Source organism: Myotis yumanensis, unplaced genomic scaffold, assembly GCF_028538775.1.
Source record: "Myotis yumanensis isolate MYYU_CA2020_CCGP unplaced genomic scaffold, mMyoYum1.0.hap1 SCAF_2, whole genome shotgun sequence".
NCBI classification, from domain to species: Eukaryota; Metazoa; Chordata; class Mammalia; order Chiroptera; family Vespertilionidae; genus Myotis; species Myotis yumanensis.
Genome location: NW_027223753.1, coordinates 31676543 through 31698933, shown reverse-complemented (window position 1 = coordinate 31698933; position 22391 = coordinate 31676543). Strand labels below are relative to the sequence as shown.

At 47.1% G+C, this 22391-nt stretch overlaps 1 protein-coding gene and 2 pseudogenes across 2 annotated transcripts in view; 2 read left to right on the top strand and 1 right to left on the bottom strand.

Annotated features, from left to right (window-relative positions):
- The window catches only part of LOC139003329 (fatty-acid amide hydrolase 1-like), a 39440-nt gene that overhangs the window by 13960 nt on the left and 3089 nt on the right, over nt 1–22391 (bottom strand). The window contains exons 2-3 of one of the 2 annotated variants that reach the window (XM_070405047.1): nt 17718–17793; nt 17367–17462 (exon numbers count right to left, since the gene is read on the bottom strand). In XM_070405047.1, the coding sequence (XP_070261148.1) occupies nt 17367–17399 (33 nt within the window). In that variant the 5' untranslated portion in view covers nt 17400–17462; nt 17718–17793. Of the gene's footprint in view, nt 1–17366; nt 17565–17717; nt 17794–22391 lie in introns of those variants that run through there. The other variant, XM_070405046.1, reaches the window with a different exon arrangement.
- Nucleotides 5349–5949, top strand: LOC139004381 (large ribosomal subunit protein eL15-like; annotated as a pseudogene).
- On the top strand, nt 11218–12574 carry LOC139004380 (NF-kappa-B inhibitor-like protein 1; annotated as a pseudogene).

The following is a 22391-nucleotide window of genomic DNA, read 5'->3' as shown; positions in this document are numbered from 1 at the left end:
CCACCTTGACTATTCTGTAACTACCAATTTGTACTTATTAATCCCTTCACCTTTTTCACCCATCCCCCAAACCCACCCCCACTTGGCAGTCATCAAAATGTTCTCTGTATCTATTGAGTCTGTTTCTGTTCTGCTTGTTCTTTTATTTTGTTGTTGCTTTTTTTTAGATTCAATTGATAGATATGTATTTATTGGCATTTTATTGCTTATCTTTTTTCATTCCTTCTCCTTCTCCTTCTCCTTCTCCTTCTCCTTCTTCTCCCTCCTATTCCTATTCTTATTCTTCAAGAAGACCCTTTAACATTTCTTGTAATACTGATTTGGTGATAATGAACTCCTTTACCTTTTTCTTGTCTGGGAAGCTCCTTATCTGTCCTTCAGTTCTAACTGATAGCTTTGCTAGGTAGAGTAATCTTGGTGTAGGTCCTTGTTTTTTATCACTTTGAATATTTCTTGCCAATATCTTCTGGCCTGCAAAGTTTCTGTTATGAAATCAACTGACAGTCTTATGAAAGCTCCCTTGTAGGTAACTAATTGCTTTTCTCTTGCTGCTTTTAAAATTCTCTCTTTGGAATTTAGGGGAGAAACCAAGATGGCGGCATAGGTAAACACTGGAGATTGCTGCCTCGCACAACCACTTCAAAAATACAACTAAAAGACGGAACAGACATCACCCAGAACCACAGGAAGGCTGGCTGAGTGGAAATTCCACAACTAGAAGGAAAGAGAAAAGCATACCGAGACTCAGAGGAGGCGCAGTGCGGAAGTGAAATACTAAGGTGCTGAGGTGCGGGCAGAGCGGGCTGGCGGCTGAGGGCGCGGTTGTCTGTTTCAATTGGGAGGGAGTCTCAGGCTCTGAGCTCCAGTTCCGGGAGAGTCTCTAGGGACCCAGACTCAAACGGGAGAAGCGGGACTGTCTGGCATCGGTCAGAACTCGAGGGCAGCTTTCTTTCCGAGGTTTGCAGCGGTTGCTGGGACACTGAGAGGCAGAGCCTCTGGGGACAGGACTGAGAGCAGCCATAACTGCTTGCTCTGCCTGCCCTGTTGATCCCCTGGGACCCACCCCGCCCAAGCCTTGCACAGAGGCATTTGCGGGATAGCCTCAGGCAAAGGCTAGATTAGCACCTCCCTAGAGGACAGAAGTTCTCCTACTGCAGACACAGCTGATTCTCACAGCCAGTTGGCCTGGAGGTCAAATTACTCCCAGTGTTAACTTACAACAATCAAGGCTTAGCTACAACAAGACTGTGCACAAAGATCACAAGAGGGTGCACCAAGAGTGTCTACCTCAGGTAATTGGGACACTTAACACAGAAAGCCACTCTATCGACACAGCAAAGCATAAAATATGCCGAGACAAAGAAACAGACCACAAATGACAGAACTGGAGGAAAGCAGGCTGCTGGATATAGAATTCAAAACCACACTTTTGAGGTCTTTCAAGAGTCTTCTAGAGACTGCCTATAAACTTAATGAGATGTACAAGAAATCTAATGAGACCCTCGATGTTGTGATAAAGGACCAACTAGAAATTAAGCATACACTGACTGAAATAAAGAATATTATACGGACTCCAAACAGCAGAGCAGAGGAGCACAAGAATCAAGTCAAAGATTTGAAATGCGAAGAAGTAAAAAACACCCATCCGGAAAAGAAAAATGAAAAAAGAATCCGAAAATACGAAGATAGTGTAAGGAGCCTCTGGGACAGCTTCAAGCGTACCAACATCAGAATTATAGGGGTGCCAGAAGATGAGATAGAGCAAGATATTGAAAACCTATTTGAAGAAATAATGACAGAAAACTTCCCCCACCTGGTGAAAGAAATAGACTTACAAGTCCAGGAAGCACAGAGAACCCCAAACAAAAGGAATCCAAAGAGGACCACACCAAGACACATCATAATTAAAATGCCAAGAGCAAAAGACAAAGAGAGAATCTTAAAAGCAGCAAGAGAAAGAAACTCAGTTACCTACAAGGGAATACCCATACGACTGTCAGCTGATTTCTCAACAGAAACCATGCAGGCCAGAAAAGAGTGGCAAGAAATATTCAAAGTGATGAATACCAAGAACCTACAACCAAGATTACTTTATCCAGCAAAGCTATCATTCAGAATTGAAGGTCAGATAAAGAGCTCCACAGATAAGGAAAAGCTAAAGGAGTTCATCACCACCAAACCAGTATTATACGAAATGCTGAACGGTATTCTTTAAGAAGAGGAAGAAGAAGAAAAAGGTAAAGATACAAATTATAAACAACAAATACGCATCTATCAACAAGTGAATCTAAGAATCAAGTGAATAAATAATCTGATGAACAGAATGAACTGGTGATTATAATAGAATCAGGGACATAGAAAGGGAATGGACTGACTATTCTTGGGGGGGAAAGGGTGTGGGAGATGCGGGAAGAGACTAGACAAAAATCGTGCACCTATGGATTAGGACAGTGGGTGGGGAGTGAGGGCGGAGGGTGGGGTGGGAACTGGGAGGAGGGGAGTTATGGGGGGAAAAAGAGGAACAAATGTAATAATCTGAACAATAAAGATTTAATTTAAAAAATTCTCTCTTTGTCTTTAACCTTTTGCATTTTAATTATGATATGTCTTGGTGTGTACATCTTTGGCTTCATCTTATTCTATTTCCTAAACCAGGTTAGGGAAGTTTTCTGTCATTATTTTTTCAAATAGGTTTTCAATTTCTTGCCCTCTCTCTTCTCCTTCAAACACCCTGATAGTGTGAATGTTGGAATGCTTGAGTTGTCCCAGAGGCTTTGTACACGATCCTCATTTTTTTTGGATTGTTGAGCCTCTGTAAATTACCCTTCATTTCAGTTAGTGTATCCTTCATTTCTGATTTGTTCTTTTTTATGCTTTTGAAGTTCTCATGAAGTTAATTGAGCATTCTTATAACCAGTGTTTTGAACTCTGCATCTAGTAGATTGCTTGTCTCCGTTTTGTTTAGTTATTTTTCTGAAGTTTTGTTCTGTTCTTTTATTTGGGACATGTTTCTTTGTCTCCTCATTTTGGCAGCCTCACTGTGTTTGTTTCTGTGTATTAGATAGAGCTGCTACATCTCCCAGGCTTGGTAGAGTAGCCTGATGTAGTAGGTGTTCTGTAGAATCCAGTGGTACAGCCTCTCTGATCAACATGTGGGCTGTGTAACCTCCTCTTATAGTTGAGGCTTGATTATTGTTGGCTCATCAATGGGAGGGATTTACCCCCAGGTCAATCAAGCAAGAACTGGCTGTGACCACTGACCAATGACCTCTGACCACTGTGGAGGACCAGCTGTGCAGGGGCTTACTCAACAGAACAGGACTTACTTCATCAGGGCTTTGTGCTCACTGAGTCCACCCCTTGAATGTGTTGTTTGTGAAGGTAGTTGGGTGGTGGTGCTTCAATGTGGCCTCAAGCTGTCCACTGGGTACTCTGGCTCTGGGGCCTCCACCTGTGTTCTGCCCAGAGCCACCTGGCATGAGCTACAAAGTGAACTGCAGATAGCTGCTGACCTTGGAGTTGCCCAGTTGAGGCCAAGTTGCGAACCAAGGCCGGCTATTGCTAGAGCGAAGCCTGTGGCACTTAGCGAGAGGTATGGGACACACTGAAGCCAGATGCTACTTGTTTGATAGATTTTTAGGAAGATATGAAGCATAAGCCAAGACAGGCCATTCACATGGAAAAGTCACTGGAAACAGCTTGGGTGGGATTGAAAGTTGGGTAGAGTGGGGCCTTAGGCAACACCAGGGGATGGGCAAACAATGTGAGCCAGATTGATGGAGTCTCTGATATGGCATCTGCCTGCCAGCTCTGTGCTGGGAGGTTCAGGGTAGTGGGGGAGGGGGGTTATCAAAGGAATAATGTCTTCTGCCAGCATTTCTGTCTGGAAGAAAGCTCACACACACACACTGCCATCTCTCATTCTGATGCCAGACAATTCAGTTCCTCCCTGTAAGTCTCTGGTGCATTTCAAGCTGCTGCTCCAGTGCTGGAGCTCTAAAGGAGTGAGTCCGAGTAAGTCCATGCACAGGCCCATTAACAGGAGCTGCCTAGGATTCCAGCTGCCCTCCGTATCCCTCAGTCACAATATCTGCTAGTTTTTACAGTCAGAAGTTATGGGAACTTCTCTTCCTGGTACTACAACCCTGGACTGGAGGGCCCTGGGACCCCTTCCTCTTCATGGGGATCTCTGCAACCAAGATATCCCTCCCAATTTTTATCTGCCACATATGAGTGTAGGACCAGTCTGTTCAGCATCTCAGCCCCTCCTACCAGTCTCTATGTGACTTCTTTTTAAATTCAAGAATCATAGGACTTCCATTCAGCCAGATTTTAGTGCTTCTGAATGATGGTTGTTCTGTAGTTTACTTGTAATTTTGATGTCAAAAATGAGGATTGCCCTAGCTGATTTGGCTCATTGGATAGAGCATTGGCCTACAGACTGAAGGGTTCCGGGTTCAAGGGCACATGCCTGGGTTGTGGACTCAATCCCCAGTTAAGGGTGTGCATCAGGCAGGCAATTGATGATTCTCTCCCATCATTGATGTTTCTCTCTCTCTCTCTCTCTCTCTCTCTCTCTCCCTTCCTCTCCAAAATCAAGAAAAAAATATTTTAAAAATGAGGATAGTGTAAGGAGTCTTTGGGACAACTTCAAGCATACCAACATTTGCATCATGGGGGTGCCAGAAGGAGAAGAGAGAGAGCAAGGAATTGAAAAAAATAGTAACAGAAACTTCCCTAACCTGATAAAGGAAATAGACATAAAAGTCAAGGAAGCACAGAAAGTCCCAAACAAGATGAACCCAAAGAGGCCTACAACAAGACACATCATAATTAAAATGCAAAAGGTTAAAGACAAAGAGAGAATCTTTTTTAAAAAATATGTTTTTATTAGTTTCAGAGATAAGAAGGTTGAGGAAGAGAGAGATAGAAACATCAATGATAAGAGAGAACCATTAATCAGCTGCCTCCTGCATGCCCCCCTCTGGGAATGGAGCCTGAGTTCCAGGCATGTGTTTTGACTGGGAATCGAACCATGACCTCCTGGTTCATAGGTCAATGCTCAACCACTAATCCACACTGGCTGAGCAAAGAGAGAATCTTAAAAGCAGTAAGAGAAAAGCAGTTAGTTACCTACCAGGGAGCTCCCATAAAGCTGTCAGCTGATTTCTCCACAGAAACTTTGCAGGCCAGATGGGATTGGCACAAAATATTCAAGATGATGAAAGCAAGGACCTACAACTAAGATTTCTCTACCCAGCAAAGCTATCACTTAGAACTGAAGGACAGATGAAGAGCTTCCCAGACAAGAAAAGGCAAAAGGAGGCTACAGCCATCGGGTAAGCAGGATGGGCTTTTACAAGTGCATCCAGGAGCTATGGAAGAAGCAGCAGTCCTATGTAACATACTTTTTTCTCAGGGTGTGCTGCTGGCAGTACTGTCAGCTCTCTGCACTCCACAGGCCCCCAGCCCCACCCCACTCAGCCTGATAAAACATGCAGGCTGTGATACAAGGCCAAGCAGGTTATGTCATGTGAGTCATGGTGGCCTCAAACACCCAGTTCCTAAGGGTGTGACCACAGCAAGCCTTTCCATCATGGTGTTAACCAGCTAGTTTTCTCAAAACCTTCAGCCTCCTGCTGAGGAGTGAGCAAGCTGGATGCCACTGTGGGGCTCTAAGAGACCTGGGTTCTTACTGGGTTGGTAAAGATTCCACGTGTACAAATTCTTTGAGGTTATCCTTATTTCATTCCATAAGGCTATCAGAAGGAATCCTGGCACCCAATGGATTACCACACCAGCCCACTAGCACAGGGAGATGCAAGGGCTGACATCTTCAGGCTGCAAGAGCCCTGTCTTAGAAAGGGCCACAACTCCCACCACATTATTGGTGGTTCTTGCCATGCAGCTTGGGTGTATAATACTCTCCAGCTCCATTGTTACCTCTAATATAAGTAATGTTTGTAAAAGTCTTAGCTAATAAACAGTTTATGACAGGAAAAAGAAAAGCTCAAGGTGTTTATTACCAAACTAGTATTACAAGAAATGTTAAAGGGTCTTCTTAAGATGAAAAAGAAAAAAGAAAAGATAAAAAATATGAAACATAAAATGGCTATAAATACATACCTATCAACAATTACTTTAAATTCAAATGGATTAAATGCTCCAATCAAGACATACAGTGGCTGAATGGATAACAAAACACGACCTCTACATATGCTGTCTACAAGAATCACTTCAGATCAAAAGACACACATGACTGAAAGTAAAGGGATGGAAAATATTTTCCATGAAAATGGAAAAAACAAACAAATCTGGGGTAGCAATAGTTATATCAGACAAAATAGAGCTTAAAACAAGAGAAAAAGAAGAGCCCCGTAATTCCAATTATGGGTATTTGTCTGAAGAAACCCTAAAAACTAAATCGAAAAGACATATGCGTCTATACATTCATTGCAGCATTATTTACAATAGCCAAGATATAGAAGCAACCTACTAGTAAATGTCCAGCAATACATGAATGGATAAAAAAGAAGTGGTGCATATATACAATGGAATATGACTCAGGCATAAAAAAGAATGAAATCTTGCCATTTGCAACAACATGATGAACCTCAAGGGTACTGTGCTGAGTGAAATAAGTCAGACAAAGACAAATGCCATATGATTTTACTTACATGTGGAATCTAAAAACAAAATAAGCAGAAACAGACTCATAGATACAGAGAACATTTTGACAGTTGCTGGATGGGAAAAGATTTGGGGGGCTGGGTGAAAAATATGAAAGGATAAAGAAGTGCAAAAAAGAAAACATGTAATACCCTTTGTAATACTTTAAGCAATAAAACTAAAAAAAAAGAAAAGAAGTGCAAATTTGTAGTTACAAAATAGTCAGAAGGATGTAAGGTTACAGCACAGGGAATATAGTCAATAACTGTATGGTGTCAGATGGGTACTAGATTTATCAGGGTGATCACTTTGAAAATTATATAAATGTCTAATCACTGGGTTGTATGCCTGCAAATATAATATTGTACATCAACTGTAATTGAAAAATGAAAAATTATTTTTTTTTAATATAACTCCCCAGCCTGTGTGCCACAAGGACTTTCAGGAAGGCCCAGGCATGGACAGGGTGGGCATTCAGTTAGCATGCATCCCCACAGCTGCACTGTGGCTAAAATATTGAAATCCTTCTGAGACACTTAGCAAAAACTCACTCCCCTGAGCATACCACCACCCCAGCTGCTTCAGGCCCTTCGCTGGGACTCCTCACAGTCCAGCAGTAAAGGGTTAATGCTCAGCCCATGGGGGCCCTCCAGGCACAACCTCTGATTCCCTCAAGGACTGTAGAGGGTCAGCCTGTGACCACCCCTTGGCCTGATCCCCATCCCTAAGGATTTTCAATAGGACCCACCAGGGACCTCCCCATCACTCACTGCCAGTCCACAGGCTCACCACCAATACTGAAGGTTAAATTACATATCTACTAGAGAGATGATACCCCTGGTAGCATCCCTGTGGGCAAGTACTCAGTGTCATCTAAAACCCTGAGGCTAGAACTCCCTGGCAGTTGTCCTTACATGGCCACTGGTGAAAGTGGCAATATATATATATATATATATATATATATATATATATATATATATATATATATACACACACACACACACATATACACACTAGAGGCCCAATGCACAAAAATGTGTGCACTTGAGGTGTGTCCCTCAGTCCAGCCTATGCCCTCTCACAGTCTGGGACCCCTCGGGGGATGTCCACCTGCTGGCTTAGGCCGGCTCCCCGGGGGATTGGGCCTACACTGGCAGTCAGACATCCCTCTGGCAGCCTGGGAGCCCTCGGGGGATGTCCACTTGCCAGCAGGGAGCAGGCCTAAGCTGCAGTTGGACATCCTTAGCGCTGCTGAGGAGGAGGGAGAGGCCCCCGCCACCACCGCTGTGCTGGCAGCCATCAGCCTGGCTTGTGGTTGAGCAGAGCTTCCCCTGTGGGAGTGCACTGACCACCACGGGGCAGCTCCTGCATTGAGCATCTGCTCCCTGGTGGTCAGTGTGGGTCATAGTGACCAGTCATTCCCAGTTGTTCTGCCGTTAGGGTCAATTTGCATATTACCCTTTTATTATATAGGATAGAGGCCTGGTGCATGGGTGGAGGCTGGCTGGTTTGCCTTGAAGGGTGTCCCAGATCAGGGTGGGGGGGTCCCGCTGGGGTGCCTGGCCAGCCTGTGTGAAGAGCTGAGGGCCATTTTCAGGCTGGTCACACCCCCTTCAGGGTGGGGGTCCCCACTGGGGTGCCTGGCCAGCCTGGGTGAGGGGCTGATGGCTGTTTGCAGGCTGGCCAAGCCCCCCAGGGGGGAACCCTCACCCCATGATGGTGTGGCCAGCCTGGGTGAGGGGCTGAGGGCCGTTTTCAGGCTGGCCATGCCACCCGGCGACCCAAGCTCCCAGCCTCTCTATTTTTTCTTTTCTTTTTTTCTGGGATTTATTTATCTTCTATAATTGAAACTTTGTAGTCTTGAGCAGAGCCCAAGTCTGGCTGGAAGCCTGGGTTGCTCCTGGAAACCCAGGCTCCCAGCCCCTCCTTGAGCAGAGGCCATAGCTGGCTGGAAGCAGGTATCTGGGATTTATTTATCTTCTATAATTGAAACTTTGTAGCCTTGAGCAGAGCCGAGGGCCAGCCAGGGCAGGCGGGAATCTTGTCTTCCTCCATCACCGGGGGCAACCCAAGCCTCCTGCTCACTCCAGCTCGGTTGCCGCCGCCATCTTAGTTGGTTAATTTGCATACTCGCTCCTGATTGGCTTGTGAGCGTGGCTTGAGCGCAGCAGAGGGATGATTAATTTGCATGTTTTTCTTTTATTATATAGGAGATATATATATATATATATATATATATATATATATATATATATATAATTTGATTTCAGAGAGGAAGTGAGAGGGAGAGAGAGAGATAGAAACATCAATGATGAGAGAGAATCATTGATTGGCTGCCTCCTGCATGCCCCCTACTGGGGATTGAACCCACAACCCAGGCATGTGCCTTTGACCAGAATCAAACCCAGGACCTTTCAGTCTGTAGGGAGATGCTCTATCCACTGAGTCAAACCAGCTAAGGCAAAGTGGCAGCTTTTCAGAGAGCTGAGGAGAGGTGGAGAGAGCAAACCACCAGATCCTATTGAGGGCCCCTGCAGGTGTCTGTCTGCTGGGACTGTTCCTCTGCCCCGCCCTCCCCCAGGCAGGCACACTGGTGACCTGGAGAGGATGGGGGAGGCCCAACCACACCTTTTCAACCAACCTTGTTGAGTGTCATTTCCATGTGATAGATCAAATTCATTGACTCACCAAATGACCACTCATCAAAGACAACAGTTTGATTACGAAAGTGAGAATTATCACATACTAGTACAGTGGTTGGCAAACCGAGGCTCACAAGCCACATGCGGCTCTTCCACAAAATACCACGTGCGGGCGCATACAAACAGTGCGATTGAAACTTCATGGCCCGTGTGCAGAAGTCGGTTTTCAGCCTGGGTGAGCCTATTTTGAAGAAGTGGTGATAGAAGAAGTGGGGGGTGGACATATAGAGAGGATGAACGAAAGCAGATAGACAAAACAAGTATACAAGACAAGTGTGGATGGGAGAGTTGGAAGGGGTCGACCTCAGCGAACGTACCTCAATCAGATTGAGGACATTTTTAGCAAAGGCCAGCTTAGGAGTACCCTGATTAAGTTAATAACAATGTACCTACCTATATAGTTTAAGTTTAAAAAATGTGGCTCTCAAAAGAAATTTCAATGGTTGTACTGTTGATATTTGGCTCTGTTGACTAATGAGTTTGCCGACCACTGCACTAGTAGATAGTGCTTAGGTACCCAGGCACCACTGTAAACATTTATTGAATGTTTACTATTATTCAATACTATATTTATAATCATCCTTGAATGATTATAATTATACTATTATTATAATTACTATTATTAAATAGTATTATTCTAATCATCATCCCCATTGTAGATATGAGGAAGTTAAGGCACAGAGAAGTTATTTAAAATACACATGCTTAGGAAAAGTAGGTTTACAGTTGTTTGTATGGGAAATAATACAAGAGTAAACTATGTTGACATACTCACAACTATAAACCTACTTTTGTCCACCGCTGTAAGTGTCAGAGTCAGGCAGCCCAGCACTCCTTTTTTTAAAAAATATATTTTATTGATTTTTTACAGAGAGGAGTGGAGAGGGATAGAGAGTTAGAAACATCGATGAGAGAGAAACATCGATCAGCTGCCTCCTGCACACTCTGTGCCTGCAACCAAGGTACATGCCCTTTGCTGGGAGCCGGTCCATCCTTGCTGCTTGACACAGTCGCTGCAGGGAAGAAACATCTGCACAGCATATGTTTCAAGGGACCTGGTGTATGCCATACTGTTCTTAATATGTCTGCTCACCTTCTTGGCGCTATGTGTTTTAACCAAGGTCACCTCTCCCAGAAAGCTTGTTTCCCCAGGTAGGGATTTCCCCCTGAAGTTAGGGAGGGAATAAAACCCCTTAACTAAGTGCCAGGCGGGTAGTTAATCACTTTAACTACAAACAATCACCCTTAAGCTACATAATCTTTACTCCCTGGAATGGAGTTAAGAAACGCCCTAACCTTTGGAATAGAGATTGATAGGATTGGAATCAACTGGTATAAATACAGATGTAGCAAGACAACAGCACACAGAACCTAGAGACAGAACCTAGCGAGAGAACCTGGCAGCAGAACCAGGCTGGAGAACCTAGCGAGAGAACATGGCAGGAGAACCTAAACAGAACCTAGCGACCCAACCTGGCTGGAGAACCTGGAGAACCTGGCTGGAGAACCTGGAGAACCTGGCTGGAGAACCTAGCCAGAACTTGGCTGGAGATCCTAACCAGAACTTGGCTAGAGATCCTGGCTAAGCTGCTGATCAACTGAACGCTGTCTCCCTGTCATTCTTTCTTCACAGACTCCGTCCACACCTTTGGGGACCCCTGGATCTGCTGGGGTTGGACTCCAGCAGCCCTTCAGCAGAATCGAACCTGGGACCCTTCAGTCCGCAAGCCCACGCTCTATCCACTGAGCCAAACCAGTTAGGGCAGTCCAGCACTATGTTACACAACTTCTCACTGAAGCCTGTACTATTAGGGTCAAAGTAATTTAATATGATCCTCATGACAATATGTATGAGTTCACTGTCAACAGAGATGTTGACTATGTAAAATCTCAGAGGGCATTAGGAGATCTAGCCATTGTGGGTGTAATTGCTACTGGTTCAGCAGAAAATGAGCAAGAACTCAACCCAGGGAATGAGATCATTCATGTTGCAAGTCTGCTTAGACTTCCACTTCCCCCTGCTAGTGCCTAGACAGTGTGTTTCCTTAGGTACTTGTCTGGCCCACAACCTCCTCCAGCGACATCCAGGCCTTGATATAGAAATTAGATACTAGGCAGCCCCTCTCTCCCCCCACCCATCCCTGCACCAGGCCTGCACCTGCCACATTGCCCCTGCCCTCTGTCTGCTTCTTCAGCTCCTGACCCTGCCCACCAGGACAGCCACGGGAAAATGGTGCCACACACTGGCCCCGATGCTTAGACAGAGTTGCTGTCCCCCTGCTATCGGAATAAGAAGGGAGAGCCCAGTCGGTGTGGCTCAGTGGTTGAGCATTGACCTATGAACCAGGAGGTCATGATTCAGGGCACATGCCTGGGTTGTGGGCTCAATCCCCAGTGTGGGGCATACAGGAGGCAGCCAATTAATGATTCTCTGTCGTCATTGATGTGTCTATCTCTCACTCCCTCTCCCTTCCTCTCTGAAATCAATAAAAATATATCTATTTTTAATTTTTAAATAAAAGAATAAGAATGGGAAACACCTAGGCAAATTCTGGGCTAGGGACCCCCCTGGGATTCTACTGAAGAGGAAGAAGAGGCGATGCACAGGGAGAACGAGTGGAGATAGAAGTTGCAGGGAGAACTAGAAGACGAGTGGCAGGAGGTCAATGGGCAGCTCCAAAACGATGCTTCCCATGAGGCCCAGGAACTCGAGTCCTTCTTAGCCTGGTCAGATCACCTGGCCCGGAAACATGCCCAAAGGAAGCTGTGCATCCCCCACAGAATAAGGGCAGGAGGAAGAGCAGTGGCTCCTTAGAGAGTGAGCCAAGGGCCAAGGAGGAGGAACTGCGTGAGAGCCAGACCAGCAGGCCTAGGAACAGGCACAGGAGGCTCACAGGGACCCAGAGCCCAGGGCTTAGCACTCCAGACAAGCAAGGATGGGCAGCCTCTGGCACTTTGACAACGTGTCCTGGCCCTGCCCTGGGGGAGAGGACTGGGAGGCCATGGCTGCAGCCCTGATGGCCAGGCCCCACCCCCACCTGTGGGCGGTGGGACAGGGGGCTCTGAGGAGGTACTTGAAGCACCCTAACTGCTTCCTACAGTGATTCCAGAGCCAGATTGAGACCTGGAATCTGGGTCGCGTGCTGGGAGAGGTGACAGTTCTTTCTCAAGTCCTGAATCACCACATGGAGGCCCTCCAGTGACTTCAGGGAAACAAGGAGAAGCTGTTGGGAACGCAGCCTTAAAGGCAGGGCGGCAGGAAGGGCTCAGTCAGAGATGGGGATGACGAGGACCAGGACCAGGGCGATGCTGCATAGCAGAGGATGTGGTGGGGTGGGAGTGGAACTTGAAAGGAGCTGGGTGGGGAGGACAAGTCACCACCACTGCTCCTTGACTCTGCCCTTTCCTAATAAGGCCTGGTTCCACATCTCATTCCCGGTATCTCCTCCTCTTTTTCCATTGCTGTGGTTTTCATCAACTATGACATCTCCTGTCCCACCCCACCTGCCAAAACCCACAGCTCCTACACACCTGTGACCCACACACACACTAACACGTGTGCTGGGGTCCAATCCCAGCAGGTCCAGGGGTCCCCAAAGGTGTGGACGGAGTCGGCGAAGAAGGAATGACACGAAGACAGCCTTCAGTTGGTCAGCAGCCTAGTCAGGACCTATAGCCAGGATCTCCAGCCAAAGTTCTGGTCGGAGTTCTGGTCAGGAACTGATGAGGATCTGACGTTTATTGTCTTATTACATCCGTATTTATACCAGCCGATTCCAATCCCGTCAATTTCTATTACAAGGATTAAGGTGTTTCTCATCTCCATTCCAGGGAGTAAAGACCATGTAACTTAATTACCCGCCTGGCACTTAATTAAGGGGTTGTATCCCCTCCCTAACCTCAGGGAAAGATCCCCACCTGGGGAAACAACCTTTCTCGGAGAGGTGACCTTGGTTAAAACACATGGCGCTAAAGGGAGCAAACATATTAAAAACAGTATGCTACATACGCCAGGTCCACTGAAACACATGCTGTGCAGATGCCTCTTTCCTGCAGCGACTGCGTCAAGCAGCAAGGATGGACCGGCCTCCGGCACACGTGCCCTCAGCTGGAGACAGGAAGCCCCTGCTGGCCCACCCGCAAGGCTGGTCCTCAGAAGGCCCAGTTTGCCCTCCAGTCTACTCCACTCTTTTGAGAGATGAATGTGAACAGAGACAAAAAAAAAAAAAAAGGAATGAAACCATTTTCCCTCTCCTCCCCCTTTGCTGAGTCACGGGATAGTCTGGGTTAGGGCAGCTGGAGCTGGGGGGCCATAAGGAGGTCCTGGAATGTCAAGGGATAGAAGCAGAATGGATGGAAGAAGAGCCTGTGGGAGAGTGGAATTTCAGTTGCTAAAATGTAAACAGGGGAAGTAGGCAGAAAGCCAAATTATGTAACCTGAGCTGTCTGTTCTTGTGCAACCAGGGATCCACACCCGATGCCATCTCTCCCCTCTGGCTTCTCAGTCCTATCTCTCCTCCAGGTCCCGAGGAAAGAGGGAAGAGGTAAAGTGGACTCAGTATAGTTAAGCTGCTAAATACTAAAGTCAAGTAGGCTGAGGAAGTGATTCTCTTCTCATTTTAATTAGCCTGGGAATTTAAACTTCTGAATTTTCCAGTCCTGCATCAGTGCCTGGACATACATCAGATCTCCAGATAACCCCTGATTACCTCTGCAGGACTCATGAATACATTAACCTGACATCATTACCCAGAGCACTGGGTGTAACCAGACCTCCTGGTGTGCATCTTCCAGACCACCTGCCATCAGTCATCCAGATCACTAGACATCTGACTGATAACCATCCTGGACCAATAATAGAGCTAAGAATGTAGGAATGGGGACCCCCCCCCCCCCGGGGATTCTACTGAAGAGAAAGAAGAGGGAGCCACTAGGGACCCTACGTGCACTGGTCTCTAGTTTTACTATTAGAACTCAACTTTTTGTTCTTCTTCAGAAACATTTCTGGGTTTTTGCCTAGTTATGTCTCCAGTTTTCATACCCATGAATTAATCTTTATCACTTATTTCTAAAAAAAGAGGAAGAGGAAGAAGAGGAGGAGGAGAATGAGGATGAGGAGAATGAGGACGAGGACGAGGAAGGAGATGAGGAAGAGGAGGAGGAGGAGGAGGAGGAGGAAGGGTCTCTGCTTAATGAGGTTTCCAGTCACCAATGACTCAGTTACTGGGAGAGCTTTGAAAGAGAGAGACACCTTCAAAAGATGAGAGCCACATCAAAAGACCCTCACAAGTTTTTTTTAAAAATCAAGAAATCATTTGGAAATTGTTAGAATCATTTGATGAAAGAATTAAGCTTCGCCGAAACCGGTTTGGCTCAGTGGATAGAGCGTCGGCTTGCGGACTGGGGGGTCCCGGGTTCGATTCCGGTCAAGGGCATGTACCTGGGTTGCAAGCACATCCCCAGTGGGAGATGTACGGGAGGCAGCTGATCGATGTTTCTCTCTCATCGATGTTTCTAACTCTCTATCTCTCTCCCTTCCTCTCTGTGGAAAATAAATAAAATATATTTTAATAAAAAAGAAAAGAATTAAGCTTCAACTTCTATCACTTTTAAGCTGTTTAAATATATAGTTTAGTTTAGAACAAATCGCGCCTCCTGCCCAGTTCCACAGCCCAGGAGACATCTGCCTTCTCCATACTCACCTGGTGCTGCCTTCTATCATGGTTTGAAATAAAAAAAAATATATTTCAAAGTTTTTAGCATGTTGATTTATTATTAATATTTCCAAAGTGGTGGTTAAATATGCTTAATATTGTAAAAACCATCAACCCTCAGGGCAGCCAATTTCCCCCTGAAGTGATCAGAGCCTCTGGTAAGCAGCCTTCAGAATGAGCAGCTTGTCTGCTTCCCCCAGTGGACCTTGCAGATCTTTCCTATGTGTTCTATAGAAGCATCCCTTATCTCAGGCTTTTCTCTGCTTGGCATCGCCTACCCTGTTCTTTCCTCCTTTTGGAAAACTCCCATACATCCTTCAAGGCTCAGCTCTTTGAAGCCTTCCCCACATGACCTACTCCAAAAAGAGCAAATCACCCCTCCTGCCAAGTCCCACAGCTCCATAGGCATCTGGCTTTCACCACATTTGGCTGAGTTGCTTCCCATTATGGTTGGCACAGCTCTGTTTCCTCTACACCCCACCCAGAGTGAGAACATCTTTAAGACAAGTCTGAGCCAGACATCAGATCTCTGACCCAGAGTTCAGCAGAAAACAAGACCCCAGGCGCCATCTGTGAAATTTTGCTAAACGGGACTGAATTGGGTCTGTTTGAACCCTACGAGGGTTTGCCTAGGTCTCAGCTTCCCACTTCCCTGAGGCATAAAGCTGGACATTTGAGGCCTGGAGGGTATCCCTGGCGGAGGAGTGACCCAACTAGGGAGGTGCCCAGGACAGACCTGTGATAGCTTTGTTGGGGAGAGAATAGGCACAGAGCGCCTATAGCCTTGAGGGGAGGCTGGAGACACCATGGGTGACCTCACCCCAAACTTTTCCACTCCCCCAGCCAACCAGACACACACAGTCCCACCAGGTACCCAGCCAATAGGTATATATTCCAGATGCCCACACATATACCATCCAGATGTCCAGACACATACAGAACCAGATGTCCTTTCACATCAGACACATGACCTCATATTAACACACTCAATCAAACATTCAGACCCAAACATATCTAGATGTATACACTCCAAACCAGTAACATGACACATACACACCCAGCCAGACACACACACCACAGGCATAGAAGCAGACACAAGCAGCACACAATAACTCACCAGCAGGAGGCACACACAGGCAGGCCCTGGTGTTAGCTGTAAAGGAACCTAAACCCAACACCACACACAGCTGGGGTCACCACATGCACACAGGAACCCTCTCCATCATGCTGACTCGCCACAGCAACCCCATTAGCCTCGATTTCCTTCCCATCAACCAACGAGGGGCAGCTGCTCTCTTGGGGCAGATTGATTCATCCAACTAATTAGCCCCAATTAATATTAATACACATTCTCAGGAGCTGCAGCAGCTCCAGCACAGAAGCTGCCCACTGGGGCCATCAATCACTGTCTGAGGGACGGCACAGGACACTCAGGAACTCCAGATCACAGGGTCAGTACCTCAGGCGCTCTCGCCAACCCCAGATCCCAGGGTCCAAAGGAAGACCACCACCATCAACCAAAGTTGGGGACCCTAAGCTACTGCGAGCCCACCCTTCCTTGAGCAGTCAGAGAGCGCATGGCCCAGAAGAGGCTGTCACACCCTCCAGGCCATACAGCGAATGCAAACACAGTGTGAGCTTGTCTCCGTGCCCCTCCTTCCCACCCTTCTGGCCTCCACTCTAGCTGGGCTTTCTGACACACCCAGGGCTCAGTTACTTCACCTGCAAATCCCAACCCAGTCCTAATGGCTGTCACAATGCCTTGAAATAACCTCATCCGGGCTGTCAAAACCCTCTTTTAAGTTACATAACTTCCCAGGAGGAGCCTATCTCCAGTGACGCCCCTGTGTTTTGCATCTGTCAGGTGCTCAGCAAACATATGCAAAACCCAGTGGGTGGTGGACTGAGGGAGAATATGTAGACCAGGGTTCCTGTCTCAGTGGGGTTTGGGATGGTCTGGAGCTGAAAGAGGCCTGGCCCCCTGCCTCCAGTTTCTCCATCAGTTTATTTTATTTCAACAAATAGCCCAAGTGCTCACCACCATGTTACTGAGCCACTAGGAGAAAAGAGAAAACACACTGCCCCCGACCTCAAGGGCTCGAAGGACATAAATGGGGAGGAACTGGTGACACAAAGATCTAGCATAGAGCTGGAATGGGGGACTGTCCCCCCAGGCTCTCTGTCTTCTGAAGGGGATGAGGCCATGAGAGGGGTGTGTCCTGAGGTACGACCCACCTGTTGAGATTGAGGCTGGGGGCTTCAGGGATTGAATTCTACTCACCTGCTCCCGGAGACGCTGTGCCAGGGCTGCCATCTGCTGCAGCGCCACCTCCCTGCGCCTCTGTGCCCTGGGGATCTTGTTCCGTGCTGGAACACGCTGCCTGGAAAGCAGGGCGGCCCCCAGCAGGGCAGCCCCCAGCAGGGTAAGCAGGAGCAGCCCCAGCAGGGGGTAAGGCAGCAATAGCATCTCCAGCATCATGGGGCCTGTGTGGATGTATCAACTGCTTCCTCAAAATCACTTGGTATTTATTTGTTAGCTACACTGCTGGAGCACCCTCCCACTTCTGGGCCCAAGGGGAAGAGCCAGGCCCTGGGTGTGGGAGGCCACAAAATCCTCCCAGCTGGTTCTTACCTCCACCTAGATTTCCTGGGGACAAGGACCCTGTTCCTCAGGCCATTCAGTGCAAGAGGCTTTGGCAGAGACAAGCCTGCAGGTGGAAAGATGACCAGGCTCTGATTACACCTCCTTGTCTTCCTCCTCCCTCATCTCACCCATCAGATCCCAGCACCTTAGTCTGACCGCTGCCAGTTCCTGCTAGGGTTGCCTCTGGTTTCCGGTTGCTTTTAGGATAATTGCCCTTAATATGGCGCACAGGCCAGGTGGACTGAACAAGCCATGGGTGTCCAGAGTTAGCAAATCACTCTGGGGGGCATCTGGGGCCCAGGCAGAGAATAAAGGAAGGAGACCTGGGGGAGCAGGCAGGGCTCAGAAGGCATCCACCCTAGGGGAGATGATGCAAGGAAGTGAGGCCTGCATAGCCCTCACCCCTGCCCCTGTCATCCCAGGGGAGCTTTCATTCCCTATTCCCAAAGCAAGGCCACACTCTCTTCCAGAGCCATCCATTTTCTCCTTGGACCAGGAGCTCCCTATGGCATGGAGGGCAGTGGTCTGGGGTCGGGGGAGGTGAGGAGGTGGAGGTTACTTGCTGGAGGAAGGACAAGAAAGATGGGGAAGCTGTGAAGCAGTAGGGCAGGAGGGACTGGGTGTGTGAGCCCTTCCATTCTTGTTGGATGTTTCAGTCCTCGGTCTCAGACGAGAAGGGTGACTCCACTCTCAAAACTGGCAAGTCAGAAGCAGCAGGTTTGGTGGGATGGAGATGGGTTTGTGGTTGGTAATGTTGCATCCGAGCCACTGAGGGTCAGACCATTGACCTGTTGATATGTTGGTCATGACCTAAAGGGTAACCCCAAGGTCATCCAACCTCTGACACTCTGACTTTGTCACCTCTAAGGGGCCGCTAGAACTAGCCCTCTGTCGGCACACTCCCCATGTACTTGCTCTTCTTTTCTGACATATCCCCTAACCCACATCCCTCACTGAACCCTGGCACTCCCCTGGTGACTCAGTTCCTCTGGACCCTTTGGCACCTGCATCACCTCCACAGCACCAGAGGCCTTGTTACATCACCTTTTTCTGGATTGCACCCCTTCATTATCACCTCACCTCATTTTATGTCTTCATTGTATTTACTAGAAACTTAAAATGCCTTATATGTTTATGTCCTGCTTCCCTCCCTAGAAAAATAAGTTGCCAAAGAGCAAAGGCCTTGTCAGCCTTTTTCAAAGTGCCTGACACATGGCAGGTGCCCAATAATATTTTATATATATATATATATATATATTTATTGATTAAGATATTACGTATGTGTCCTTATACCCACGTCACCCCCCTCCCCCCCCCCCCCCCCCCCCCCCGTTGTCGGTGTCCATTGGTTAGACCTATATGCTTGCATGTAAGTCCTTTGGTTGATCTTTCCCCCTTACCCCCACCCTCCCCTACCATCCCTCCAAGGCCCGACAGTCCAATCAATGCCTCTCCATCTCTGGATCAGTCCTTGTTCATCAGTTTATGATGTTCATTATATTCCACAAATGAGTGAGATCATGTGGTATTTATCCTTCTCTGACTGGCTTATTTCACTTAGCATAATGCTCTCTAGTTCCATACAAGGTGTGGCAAATGGTAAGAGTTCCTTTTTCTTCTTCCTCTTCTTAAAGAATACCTTTCAGCATTTCATATAATGCTGGCTTGGTGGTGATGAACTCCTTTAGCTTTTTCTTATCTGTGAAGCTCTTTATCTGACCTTCAATTCTGAATGATAGCTTTGCTGGATAAAGTAATCTTGGTTTTAGGTTCTTGGTATTCATCACTTTGAATATTTCTTGCCACTCTCTTCTGGCCTGCATGGTTTTTGTTGAGAAATCAGCTGACAGTCGTATGGGTATTCCCTTGTAGGTAACTGAGTTTCTTTCTCTTGCTGCTTTTAAGATTCTCTCTTTGTCTTTTGCTCTTGGCATTTTAATTATGATGTGTCTTGGTGTGGTCCTCTTTGGATTCCTTTTGTTTGGGGTTCTCTGTGCTTCCTGGACTTGTAAGTCTATTTCTTTCACCAGGTGGGGGAAGTTTTCTGTCATTATTTCTTCAAATAGGTTTTCAATATCTTGCCCTCTCTCTTCTTCTGGAACCCTTATAATTCTGATGTTGGTACGCTTGAAGTTGTCCCAGAGGCTCCTTACATTATCTTCGTATTTTTGGATTCTTTTTTCATTTTGCTTTTCTGGTTGGGTGTTTTTTGCTTCTTCGTATTTCAAATCTTTGACTTGATTCTTGCAATCCTCTGGTCTGCTGTTGGGAATCTGTATAATATTCTTTATTTCAGTCAGTGTATGCTTAATTTCTAGTTGGTCCTTTATCACAACATCGAGGGTCTCACTAGATTTCTTGAGGATCTCACTACATTTATCGGCGGTTTCCATAAAATTCTTGAAAAATCTTAGAACCATGGTTTTGAACTCTATATCCAGTCGTTTTCTGTCCTCCATTTCTGTCATTTGTGACCTGTTTCTTTGTCTTCGCATTTTGTCTGCTTCCCTGTGTTGGTAGAGTGGTTTTGTGTGCTAGGTGTCCTACAGGGCCCAGTGGCTCAACCTCCCCAGTTACCTGAGGTGGACACTCTTGGTGCACCCCCTTGTGGGCTTTGTGCACAGTCTTGTTGTAGTTATGCCTTCATTGTTTTAGGTGTCACTGGGAGGAATTGACCTCCAGGCCAATTGGCAGTGAGAATCAGGTGTGTCTGCAGTGGGAGAACTTCTGTGCTGAAGACGCCCTTCTGGGGTAAGACTTGCTTCAGTGGGACTTTGGTGCTCACTGAGTCTGCCCCCTGAGTGTGTTCCTTATGAATCTGAGGAGTTGTAATCTGGATGGTCCCACTCTGACCACTGGGTACACTGGCTCTTGGATCTAAGGAGGTGCTAATTAAGCCTCTTCCTGAGGTTACCCAGCAGGAGCTACAAAGAGATATGCAGATTCCCCTTCCTTTTTTGGGGTTTGGGGGTGCCCAGATGAGGCCCAGCTGAGAAGCAATGCAAGCTGCTGTGGGGCATTGGGCCTTCTCTTGGAAGTTCTGAGTCTGTCTGTCCCAGCTGCAATTTGTTAGGTAATTGTCAGGTCGCAAAGGACCCGGGCATTCATATGCAAAAGACTTTGCAGCAGCCTGGATGGGGCGGGGTCTCGGAATCAACAGGGTGGAGCAAGCAGCTATGGCTGATTCTCAGCCCTGCCCTAAGGGGCTGCGTGTCTCAGTGTCCCGGTAACTGCCGCCAGCACCTCCTAGGGAAAGCCACCCTCAAGTTCCGAGTTCTGCCTGCTGCCAGACCGTCCAGTTTCTCCCCGTATGAGCCGGGGGACCCCAGAGATTTCCCGGAACCGGAGTTCAGAGCAGTCGGGAGCTTGTGACTCCCTCCCGATTCAAAAAGACAGCCGTGTCCTCAGGTGCCCGCCCCTTTCCGCACGCGCCAGAGCCTCCGTACCTCTGCACTTTACTTTCCTAGTTCCTCTGAGTCTGTGTGCTCTTCTCTTTCCTTCTAGCTGTAGAATTTCCACTCAGCCAGCCTTCCTGTGGTTCTGGATGATGACCGTTCTGTCTTTTAGTTGTATTTTTGAAGTTGTTGTTGGAGGCAGCAATTTCCAGTGTTTTCCTATGCCGCCATCTTGGTTTTTTTCCCCAATAATATTTCTTAAATGGAGGGCTGATACATGGGTTGAGCCTTCTATCCCCACCTTTAGCTGTGTGTATCTCTGATGGCTTCCTTCCTAGCAGCATTATCGTGCTTAAGTCTCCTCCATCTTAAAAAAAATTCTCTCAGCCCTGGCCGGGTGGCTCAGTTTATTAGAATATCATCCCATACACCAAAAGGTTGCAGATCAGTCAGGGCACATACCTAGGCTCCCAGTTCAACCCTCCATCAGGGCATATATGGGAAGCAACCAATCGATGTTACTCTCTCTCTCTCTCTCTCTCTCTCTCTCACTCTCTTCCTCTCACTAAACATATTCTTGGATGGGAATTAAAAAACAAATCTCTTAGATCTGCGTCCTTCATAGCTACTCTCCTTACATGGCTCCTCCCCCTCCCAGCCAAGCTCCTCAGATTACCTTTCAGATTGCCTTTCACTCACTCCTCCACCCAATCCAGTCCGCTTTATGCCCAGGTCATCCCAAGGCTTTCCTTTGAGTTAAATCAGCAGCATTTGAAGCTTCACTTCCACCCATCTTAAAGTATGTTTTCCTTCAGAAGCTTTCCCTGATACTCAAGGCTGGGTCAGGTCCATTTTCGTTTACTCTCATAAAATAAAGTAGTGCTGCTTCATTGAACTCCTGACAAGTGTTTCTGTGTGATTGTGCATTTGATGTCTGTTTGCTAGCAGAATGAAAGTTCCATTCAGGCAGGGACTGTTTCTGATTGCTGACCCTGGGCGCACTGTGAGAGGAATTCGATAGATATATTGGAGGAATGGAGGAACGGAGGAACGGAAGGGGTAGGGAGTTGGGGGGAGTGGCTGGATCAGGAATTGCAGACCAGGAGAAAGCTACAGGTTGAACTGGGGGTTATTTGTCCTTATGGAAGGTAGAGGGCAGGGATAGATTGGGATATTTCCTGTTGGGGACAAGAGAAGGAAGTATCAGAAGAGACAAAAATGGGTTCAGCAATAACAAGTCACCCATTCCTCCATTCAATAAGCCTTT